The sequence below is a fragment of the Protopterus annectens genome, chromosome 11.part0 (genome assembly GCF_019279795.1).
Source record: "Protopterus annectens isolate FY-2018-M chromosome 11.part0, PAN1.0, whole genome shotgun sequence".
Classification (NCBI taxonomy): Eukaryota; Metazoa; Chordata; order Ceratodontiformes; family Protopteridae; genus Protopterus; species Protopterus annectens.
Genome location: NC_056745.1, coordinates 336763289 through 336775409, shown reverse-complemented (window position 1 = coordinate 336775409; position 12121 = coordinate 336763289). Strand labels below are relative to the sequence as shown.

Genomic DNA, 12121 nt, shown 5'->3' with positions numbered 1-12121 from the left:
AAGGCCTCTCATTGTCTTTTTGTGGATGATTTAAAACTGTATAGTTCATCATATGAGGAAAGCACACAGAAAGCACAACTGCAAGTGGTTAAAACTTTTTCAGATGATATAAGAATGTCATTTGGTTTTAATAAATGTGTAGAAACAGCCTTTAAAGCAGGAAAGCTGCACCACCAAGGAAACATCAGTTTGGGACAGGAATGTGATATAAAATAATTTGATCAAGAGGGAGTGTATAAGTATTTGGGAACTGATGAAACGATCAACAATAAAACATGAACAAATGCAAATAAAACTCAGGAATATTTTAGAAGGCTTAAATTAATACTAAAAACAGCATTGACATCTAGGAATAAAGTCCAAGCTGTAAACCAGTTTGCTCTTCCTGTCTCAACTTGCAGCTTTGGAGTGATTGGCCCCAAAAGATGTTGGACAGGTTAGACAGAAAAACAAGAAGGATGTTTCATGCTCATCAAACAATTTATGAAAATCAGTGCATACCAAGATTATATGTCCCACATTCTGAAGTAGGTATGGGCCTCCTCGAAATTGATTACATCTATAGATCTGTAATCATGAAAATGCACATACATCTGTTGACTTCACCAGACCCGAATGCAGTGAAAGTTCTTAAACATGAGGAGAAAAAGTCTAAGATGACTTCCTGATTAGTTTAGCAGAAGAATATTGGTGTCAAGCAGGAATGGAAATCAAACCAGAAGTAAATAAAAATCAAGCAGCAACTGAATGTGCCAAAAAAAAACAAAACAAAAGAAAGAATATAAAGTGAAGGATCAGATGAGAAGGCAAGAAATGTGGAAAATGCATAAATATAGCTGAAAGTATAAGAAACTCTTGGAACAACCTTATTTGATCAGGATGGAACGCAGGAATGGTTAAGGAGAAATGATTTTAAAACAAAAGATGAAAGGCTAATATTGGTGGCCCAAGACAGTGGACACATTGGTTTACAAAGTTCATTGTAAATGTGGGAGAATGGACAAATGTAGGTTTTGTAAAACAGAACTAGAAACAGTCACACATCTTGTAGCTGGCTGTGATACACTAATGGCAGAAGGATTGTATACTGAAAGGCATAGTAATGTAGCAAGATTGTTGCATTGGGGATTGGGCAAACATTATGGTTTTGAAGTGTCTGAAAAACATTGGAAACATGATCCACAAAGCACCAGAGAAAATGATTGTTTATATCACATGGGATCACCCACTACCAACAGTTCAAAACTATAGATGCGAGAAAACCAGATGTAGTAGTCCATGAAAAGAAGACAAAAGTACCATTGATTATTGAAATTGCTACACCCAGCGACTAATAATGTCTTGCGTACAGAAAGAGACAAAGTCATAAAATACCAGGATTTGCAGGCGGAAATGAGGGCAAAGTGGAAGGAGGATACCCAGACAGTTCCAGTAGTAGTAGGGGCAACAGATGTTATAAAAGAGAGTTTACAATCATACTTGGATATGTTACCAATACACGTAACTCCATACGAATTGCAGGAGGAGTCATTACTGGGCACATTGCGGGTGCTACAAAAGAGCACTTTTGGCTAACATCAAAGACTGAAACAATAATAATTTCATGAACTTTAATCGCACTTTGACTTAGGAATGGGGTCCATTCCTGTCATGGTATTAGAAACCCAAAAGACTTGGAGAAATTAAAAAAATATATTATATTCATAAATAACAAAGTATACTAAGAACTAAGCCAAAACAGGGATGGAGAAAGGAGATTCTGCTGATAGGGATGACTGCAATTAGGGGTGCAGAGATTAGGCAGGAGGGGGCTCAAATTTACTGGAGGAAGTTGGCAAAGGAACCAAGATATTGGAATAAATAATCAGAGGGGGGAAGGTAGTAGAATGGGAAGAGGCCAAGAAGACATTTGAATTGCAAGCTGTTAATTGCCTTCCTATCAGGGAATGATATCAGAAAATAGACAAAGAGAGGGAATAGGGGAATCTTAAATGAAAAACTTGCACTGGTCGAGTTTTTAATTGAATCTAGAAAAGAAGCTGCTGTTAAAAAAAGGGATAATTTGTAGGACATATACAGTATTGCATGATAACTATAGGAATCAATCAGAACAGAGCAGAAACGAATGGGAAGAGATTAGATATCCATTTTTCATGGAAACAATGGGAGGGCATATGTATGGCTCCCAAATGTACAACATAGTTGACAGTATTTAGGATTTTTACCTGGAAGTGTTTACATAGATACATTTATACTCCAAGCAGACTACAAAGAATTTTTTCTCAGGTAGATGGCAAATGGAGGTGTGATGTGGAACAAGGCAGTAACTGGGAACATATGTTTTGGGAGTATAATTAGTTGTCACACTTAAAAAATTCCCTACAGAGTACTCTGACAGAAATACTAGTCGGGCAAATGATTGTACCTAAGGAAGTGATGTTTTGAGCTGGGATACAGACTCTGAATTACTTGGACATAATAAGGCTTTAACTTTAATTCTGGTGGCTGCCAAACCAGCAATTATTAGCAAAGGGAAATCAAAATCTAAACCAGCTATACTTAAAGTAATGAATATAGTAACAGATAAAAGAACTGGAAGTGATATCCTTTGAAAAGGATAGGAGCAAAGTATGTAGAAAAAAATGGGAGTTGTGCGAACAATACATGCAAAATAATGTTTTGGAAGAGGAATGAGGTTTAAGGGAAAGCAGGAATTTAACGAGCTATATAATGTTAGTCAGTGACTGTATAGAAGAATATATATGCCAATATAGTTTTTCACTTGTATAAATGTATGATTGCCCATGTTATAGATGATAGTTCAGTAAAGATATTTCTTGTTTAAAAACAATAAAGATAGTTATTGAGATTATGCTGTCCAAATGGGTGGCTTGTCTTTAACTACAGTACACAAAAATGTTTTTAAGATCATAATAAAAGGGATCTGCTTGTGTGTATAATGAATTTTAGTAATGGTCTGGGGGTGTTGATCAGGCCAGTTATTAAGTAAAACACCCTCTTCAGATTATCATCACTCCACATAGAATTGAAGTTGTATACAAAAATGAAGAGTGGGGGTATGAATCTTTAATCAAAGCAGATTGTTAGCCTATGGTTTATGATTGCAGAGCTCTAATACCTTTGTGGGGAAGAGTCAGTGTTCCCTGCAAGCATTGTGGTCTGATAAATTCATATTAACAAAACTGTTGGGTGTACATCCAGGAAATGGAGCATTAAACACCAAGTTTCATTTTCCACTTCTTTAGAACTTATTGACAATAGTCAGGAAAATGAAATAATGCCTTCAGTTACAGAATTCATAAATAGTGTCACTGTTTTTTGTCAAATAAATGTCCACTTTTAAGATGAAAACAAACAAAATAACCACATAATATAATTACTGGATAAAATTGAACTTGATAGGGAAATGTTAATCTATGTCCTTGGATCTGTTTTTGGCTGTTTAATGAATTTTAATAATGGTTTGAAGGGGAGTGGGTAATCGCTGCCATAAAATTATCATAGGTTGGTACTAGGCTGTCGGCCCTAGGGGCATATACAAGTCTAGCCATAACAATTCCCTGGATATTTCTTCCCACAATATTTACTTCCCTGGACCCCTGTCTAGCAGGATGACTGACATGATTCCCAGGGTGAATTTCCTATCTCCCATCCAATCATCAAGGTTCCTTTTGAAGAGGGCCAAGAAGGCGCTCTGCTTGACATGTATGGGCAGTCTTTTTGCAGATTATGAGGAGTCTCTGGGTCAGGAACCTATCCCGCCAGCATGTTTTCATTGTGATGACAAAGTTTAGGTCCCTGGAGCATGTGGCTCTGAGGGATTGGAATTTCTTTAAGTGGAGCATGTCCAACAGCTCAGGGTTTGACATGGCCTTGTATGTGAAGCAGAGATCACCTCTGAGTAGACAATATGCCACAGAGTATAGCTGGAGACTTTTTAGACGGTCAACATAGGGCATCTGCTTTAGGCCTGTGATTCTTTTAGTGAGGTATTTCTGCAGCCTTTCCAGCGGTTGCAGATGTCCTGTGAGGTACATACCAAACAGACCATTGTACTCTATAATGGGTCTAAAGAGGGATGAGTACAGTTGGACAATGACCTCCTTTTTTCTGGATGAAAAGCCCTTAGTGATGAGGTGTGCCACATAGAAGGATTTCCTGACTGTTTTGGTTATCGAAGGTGAGACCACTGTCCATCTGTGTCCCTAAGTCTCTCATCACACTTTAGGTGTTTAGTGTACTGCCACCTATGTGATAATTCATGGGTACATGTTTTTTTCCAAAGGGGATAACTATACATTTCTTGGCATTAAGCTTGAGCGCATGGCTCTGGCACCAAGCATCTGTTTCTGTAAGGCCCTTTTGTAGAATATCCACAACATTTGAGGATTCAATAATGGCTCCCAGTTTGCAGTCATCTGCGAAATGTGTTAGCCAGAGTCCCTTAGTGTTGGCCTGTACTTCAGAGAAGTAGATGCCAAACAAGAGCGGTCCCAGGACTGAACCTTGAGGTACTCTGCTTGTCACCTGTCTGGAGCTGGATTTGGAGTCTGCTACTTTCTGTCAGTAAGCCATTGATCAGACCAATTATTGAGTAAAACACCCTCTCCAGATTGTATCTCACTAAATATATCAAACTATGAATCGATGTAGTTACTTTTATAAATAGTTACTTGTTTTATGTTAATTTGTTCTTGTATAGAAAAATTCCCAAAAAAACAAAGAAAACTCTGTAATACATTTCTCAGTGTATTATTTGTGGTAGGATTCAGGGAACTTTGATACATAGGACAATCCAAAACTTGTTACTTCTGTTGGAGTATCTCCAGTTTAAAAAGTGAATGTGATAAAGTTAAATGTAGTCAGTGATGAGAAAGAGAGCATACTTAGCAAGTGTAAAGCAGGGTGTACAATATGTGTTAAAAAGGACTACTTATTTGATTGTATTGGGATGGAGAATACAAAAATGCAACAGCAGAGAAAAAATTGAAGTTGAAGAAAGTGATTAAGGAGGATGAATTAAAGAAGAGAGCAGTGAGCTAATAATTTATATTTAAAGACAAGGAACATACACATACATGGGAGCATAACTGGAGGTAGAGTCAGGAAATACGAGTTACTGGGAAATGAACAGTCTGATCTAGGGAAAGAAGAAGATAAGTAGGGGTAATGTGAAGAAAAATTCAGTAGGAGAAAGGATTAAGGGTAGAAAGGGGAGATTTAAAAATATTTCTCCCTGGGCTAAGAAGAAAAGAATAATCAAAGGATAATTTAGTTGAAGGTGAGTATTTTTAACAGAGTTAGAAGAGTATTTTACAAACGTTCAGTAGTTTGGATGCAGGTGTAGTTAGTCTGCAGGGTATAAGATTTATTGCAGTGTCTGATATTCTTCAGACTAAGAAATTATAGGGAAATACGATTTTATGGGATTTGAAGCAGGATAAGTGTTTAGAGATAGCTTTTCTCTTTAATGAGAAAGCGAATGTGCTAGATGTGTGCAGGCAGGGCAGCTGCTGTTGATATTGAACTGGGTAAGGAAATATTTAGATTAATAACCAAAAGCAGGGACCAATGGTGCAAAAACAACCAAGAAACGAAAGAAGGCACCACCAACCAGGAATGAACACGAACCAATAAAGGATCCAAAAACAGTTTATTCCACAAACGCTAGTACAGTTCCAACACGTTTTCGTCATCAACTTCCTCAGTGAATGAAAAGCAACCACTGAACAACCCTATATATACACAAACCTATTAACATCAATTAAATCAATAAATCAATTCTTAAAACAGTTAATCAATTAGTTAATTGTTCTAAAATGAACATTTTCACAAAGTAAAATTCGTACATTTAATAATTTAATTAAAACCACATCTAATAGTCACACCAATTTTAGAATTCATCCAAAACTTTTAATAAATAAAATAAAATAAAATAAGAATAAAAACATTTGATTCAGACAATCTTTTAACTTGTAATATAAGGAGTTTGTCTCCATCAAGTGGTGAAACTAAATATGGCATTTAAATTAATAAAAAATGTATGTACATAATCTGTATAAAAGCTTGTAAGAATGAGTTTAAATGATTGTTTTGAATTGACTTTAAATGAATGTTTTCACTACATCCTATATATATTAAATTAATGAAACAGTGAAAGAAGTTAAAGTTTGGCAGATCTAACTTTAAGTACAGGTGCAAGAGATACCATTTCATTAAGACCCGGAGGTCTACTAGAATGCAACACAAGTTGCCAATAAAGCTCCCTATACTCAACAAGTGTTTCCCACATACCACCCCTTGGACTCATCTCAACCACTTCCAAAATAAAAAATTGAAAGCCAGATGTTTTACAAGTGGTGGTGTGCTTGTATAGTGCATTTTTCTCATTTTTTGTTCTTATTTCATATAGATGCTCGTAGATCCTCTATTTTAATTTCCTTTCACTTTTCCCAATGTAAAATGATTCACATACCTTGCAAGTTGCTATGTAAACAATCCCTTTGGTGTTACAGTTAGCATAAGTATTCAACATTAATTTCTTTTTCTTAGAATTTAAATAAATAAAGTTTCCTGTTGATAAAAATGTACAATAATTGCAACACCCACATTTATATAAACCCTTCTTCTCTTTTTTACCACTCAATATATTACCTTGATCTGAGCCCCTGCCCCTCTCTAATATATTTTTAATGGTGTTACCTTTTCTGTATATGTAAACCAGTTCTTTTTCAAAAATATACTTCGTCTGAAATTTTCAAAAAGTTGTTCCATTCTTTGTCAAATATTTTCTTGATGCCTCTAGAATTACCGTCGCAGGTTGTAATCAAACTAGATGTGTAATCTTCTTTTGGTTTGGTTACTTCTTTTGTTCCATCCAAGATTTGAGTTTTACCTAAAATAGGGGCAAATCTATCATTTCTGTTTTTACACACTTCTGAAATGTTATCAAAAAATTCCCCAGGATATCCTCGGTTTAAAAACAGTTCTCTGAGTGTTCTTACCTCACTTAAAAACACCTCATCTTCAGAGGTCATCCTGCTTAACCGTACTAACTGTCCCTTTACCACCCCTTTTTTCTGATGTGGTGGATGGGAACTAGTATAGTACAAATAAGAGTTGGAAAAGGTTTATGGAATTTGAAGCAGGATAAGTGTTTAGAGATAGCTTTTCTCTTTAATGAGAAAGTGAATGTGCTAGATGTGTGCAGGCAGGGCAGCTGCTGTTGATATTAAACTGGGTAAGGAAATATTTAGATTAATAGGGATATATGCATATGCAGTAATGATATACAAATTTGAAGAGAAATTCATTTGTGATGGTTGATTCTAATTTAAGGTGTACAAAAAGAAAGATAAGGCAAGATATTAAAAAAATAAAGGAAATTTTAAAATGAGATAATTTGAAATTGTGGAAAGAACAGATTATTTCTCAGTATCAGAAGATATAAAACGGATGGCAATTTAATGACCATTTTTCAAGTCGTACATCAATTTCATTTTTCATGTCATACAGCAATTTCAATTGAAGTCCATGAGAATATGGGATTTAATCAGGGAGGGGAAGGGGTAAAAAGATTACGTAAAGATACTGATCAAAAAGTGTTGTGGAATGGATCATTTATGGAAAAATCATATGGCTATGGACATTTTTTTTTAAATCCTGGACAGAGAAGTGGATTTTTTTTTTTTTAAGGAAAAATGTAAGAAAGTATATTTACAGTTGGAATTACAGCACAAGAGTAAAGAAAAACAGGAACACTAGGTTATGGGAAGAAATTATGCAGAATTAGGAATGAAATGGGGAATATTTTAATAAGATGAGAGGAATAAACGGAAAACTGAAAAACTGCTATTCAGACAAAGGTGCTACTTAAGAGGAATGCAAGGAAGTGTCTCCTAATTTATCAAAATTGTGAGAAATAATGCAAGTTTAATGAGGGAGAAGGATAAAGAAAAGATTGAAGTATACACTGGCTGAAATTATGAGGACTATCATGGAGCACACAGTTGCAACATGTTGAAGGGATCACAGAAGGCAATGAAAAAAATACAAAATACATTTTTAGGAACAAAAAGCATTCTTATAGGTGTGAAGGAAGATTCAGTCTTTGATAACGGTTGCACTGGAAGAAGTTATAAGTCTTGCATAAAGTGATTTAGTATTGAATGGTTGAGTGAGAGTTTTTCTAAAGAGGAGAAATGTGAATGAATTCAGTATATCTATGTAAAAGGGTAAAAATTATGTTAAAAATTGGAGAATGATTACACTGAGTAATATTATGAAAATATTACAGATGAGATTGTGAGAAAAATACTGAAGGTAAAACAGTACTTTCAGTAGGTTTATAGACCAGTACTATGCTAGCTGATCTTGCAGGCCATTTTAAGCCTAGCCACTATTCATTTTTGTGCTTAAATTAATCTATTCTATTTGGTTAGAGACTGGCCTTGCCCGTCCTGTAGTCAATTATATATTACCCTTATTGAGAATAATTGGGATCATATTATAGAATGTTTTTTCTTGTATGAAAGAGTTAAAGCGTGGAGAATATCATGTAAAGAAAACATAAGGAGAGAAGACACTCTCATGGATGCAGTCTTGTATGGATGTTATGGTTATAAGTGTGAAAAAGATGTTGAATGTAAAAAAAATTCGGATTTTCTGGCAAATCTGAAATGCAGGAACAAATGAAGTGCTTAAGAAATGGATTCTAGAAGACACTAAAATAAGAAAATTTGGGGTATGGCAGAAAGAATTGGTGAACTCAAAGAAAAGTAATGTATAGTATGATGGTAGAGATATGTATTATGAAAGATGAACAATAATTGTGAAAATGCAAAAACAAAAGCTTAGTAAATATGTACAAAAGTAAATAATGTAAGTCAAGACCTGATTGTACCATCTCATCCAAAGAATGAATGATTAGGAACACACTCTTAGATCAGCAGGGACCACTTGAGTTGATGTAACAGTGTGCTTAATCCTCCTTCCTTTGGATGAAATTGTAAAATAAGTAACACTCCGTTAGGTCAGCAGTAGCCAGTTACGCTTTCTTCAAACATATGGGTGCCAAAGATGTTTCTAAGATTTTTGCCTGGCAAGGTGTTCTGGCATTTCTCAAACATTACATATCAGATCCAGTCCCATGGAAGGACAGAATTTGCAAGGTGAGTTCTGAAATGGCTGCTTTCACATTCTTCATCACCCAGGTTGCTGTAGGTTACTGCAAGATGCACTGCCTATTTTGTACGTATGTTTTACAGTGTGAGGTAAATGGAGATATTCAGCTTAAAAGTAGAAAAGTTTTACACCAGTTTATTAACTCATCCTCATTTATTTATTCTGAATGATTTGTAAATTGTTTTATATGAGGCCTTGTTACTTTTCACAGGATTCAGTCTGTTTGCTAAAGAGTGTGTGCATTTTTACAATTCAGTAGTATGCAGTTCTGGTTATAAACAAAGATGAAGCTGCTTACCAGAAGAACTGAAGAAGGGTTAACCTACATCATTTTTGAAAATGCTGGCATGGAATCAGAAATGGAATACTATAGCTGATGTAGGTTTGATGAGTTATCTAGTTACTAATATGAACCTCTATACTGATATTAGAGCCAAGGAAGGAAAAATGCACGTTTTCTTAGTATTAACTGCTGTAACACTTATTTTTGGAACTTTGCTGTTAGTGAATATCTGATTGAGATGCACTTTTCAGCCTTACAGAAAATGTGTATTTAAAAGTTTAATCTTCTGGGATTGTATGGTGACACAGTGCTACAGGGTTCAGTTTTAGCCTTGGGATCTATTCTGATTGGGTTTTTCTGTCCCTGTCTTGGTTAAGGTTCTGTAGCATTGATCCTCCCACATCCCAAAGATATGTTGCTGAAGTTGATTTCTATATCTGTAAATAAGGTGGTGTTAGGTTATACTGCATTTTTTTTCTGGATGTTTTCCCCCTCTATATTACTGTAAACTGATTGGTTGCAGTTGTGGGGTGTGGTATTGAAAAAGTTTTTTAACTGGATAGTGAGTTCAACACATTTTTTTGGTTCTGATGAGGTCTATATATGTGAATTAGACAAAAGTGCTTAAACCGTATTTTATTAAAGTTTATTGGAGTCTGCCACCAAGTCATTTCATTTTATTATTTGAGTTTAATATGTTCCAGTGCCAGTTTACTGCTTGGTTTGATTATTTCATTTAACAAAGTAAAATACGTGAACAAAAATAATTAACCAGATTCAGTAGTTGGCAAAGTGGGGCTAGATTTTCACCTGCTAGACAGGGGTGTTACACTCTGTCTCCTCTACCGATATGACACAACTCTGAAAATGTGTGGTTGGCAGCTGTTAAAGTTGAATTAGTTTTTAGTTTCTCAGAATTTAACAAAACACATGTTATGTTTGCAGATTCCAGCAAAAACAAGCAAGATATGAAACAAGCAGAAAATCCGGCATAATGATAATCGGTAAGTTCTGAAGTTGTGCTTTAGCTAATTTTAGTAATATTCTGGCGATACGTTTAGTAATACTCTGGCAAACTATAAGCAGCTATTCTCATGAGGTGTATATCTTAACTGAAAGATGAGGTACATAGCTAATGAATGCTTGCCATCATTTTTACATTGTCTCACAACAAGGTGAAAACGTTGTGATTTTTCATAAATTAGACTGCAGTGCTTGTGCTGTACAGTTACCTCAGTGCTGTGTTCACCTGCCTTTTTAATTTTGGCACTGGGGAAATTTCATCCCTCCCTGAATTTGGGATTAAGGAGGAGGTTAAGACTTTGCGACTTTCACAATGGGATGCAGAGTCTGTATACTCTGGCTTTGCTAACACTTCGACAATGAGAGCATGTCAGGCATATCCCTGTGGTTTTCTTTCCTTACGCCAAACCTCATGATGTTCATATACTGTTTGTCCCAGCATGGGGGAAGTGAGTATCGTTTTGTCCACCCCTCAGGACCTGATGGATGAACTGAAGAAGCGGCAGACCCTCATTGCTGTGGAAGCCCTTTATGCACCTCTTTCACTGTTCTTTTTCTTTATGTCCTAGCCAACTTGCCAAGAAGAAGCCTCCTTACAAACTAAAAGGGCAGTCAAGAATCAGACTCCATCCTCCACAGAAGTGTGCTCCATCATCCAGCAGGATCACTCTGCAGTTTAGCTGTCACAGACTTCACTTTTGTGTATTGCTGGCCATAGGGGAGATATTTTTTCCCCTTACTTGGAGGGCCATCTCAAAAGATCAGTAGTGCTTGACATAGTCATGGTTGACCACGTCATGCAGCTTTTAGGTCCTCCCCAGAAAGGTCTCTGCTAAGAGACCAAGATGTTGTCACGTAACTGTCATGAAAAGCCTAGAATTAACTTGAGACCACAAGGGTTGCATCTCGTTTGTAACTAGGCCTGCACTCCTGTTGCCTCTCCTTTTTATGTAGAAGGAGATAGAAGGCTTTCATCACAGTTTAAATCTCAGTGATTTCAGTGAACACATCCAGTGTATGAAGTTCTAGATGGTGACCTTTATGGAGTTATGATTCTAAGTATCATATGGTGCCTGAATGGTGTTGCTGGGCATGATGGATACCTTTTAGCCCCTTAATGTTCAAGGTCCATCCAGGAAGTTGATTTAATTCACCATCTGTTGGTGAACACCACTTTTCAGTATAAGGTGCTCTTTTGTATTTCTTGTTTTCTTAGGGGTTATTTCCCAGGATGCTAGATTAACAGCAAGAATCTGTGAGTGAGAGCAGAAAAGGAACTCCGTATGTTCTTTTATCTGAGTAACTTGTCTCCAAAAGAGCTACCTTTTAACAGAAACTGACTCAATAAATATAGTCACCACATTTCCACAAAGTGTAGAGTCGCCAGTTTTTTTTCAGACTTTTTGTTTGCTCTACTGCAAGATTGTGGTGCATGCAAGTATGGCTTTCTCATTTTTTTTCTTTTCCTTTTGTTTCTTTACAATGTTGTAACTCTAAAGATGATGTATATTTAGGGAAGGTGTTATGAGGAGCTTGCCTTCCTTCAAAAAACACTGTCCATTTAAGCTTCACCTGCATTTTCAACGGATTGTTTCCAACCAGATTGCTGAA

General features: G+C 36.0%; 1 protein-coding gene across 1 annotated transcript in view; it reads left to right on the top strand.

Annotated features, from left to right (window-relative positions):
* Window positions 1-12121, top strand: part of HCFC2 (host cell factor C2) — an 886151-nt gene that overhangs the window by 776147 nt on the left and 97883 nt on the right. Inside the window, exon 20 of the mRNA XM_044087200.1 lies at window positions 10433-10491. Within this exon, the coding sequence (XP_043943135.1) occupies window positions 10433-10482 (50 nt within the window). The 3' untranslated portion in view covers window positions 10483-10491. The remainder of the gene's footprint in view (window positions 1-10432; window positions 10492-12121) is intronic.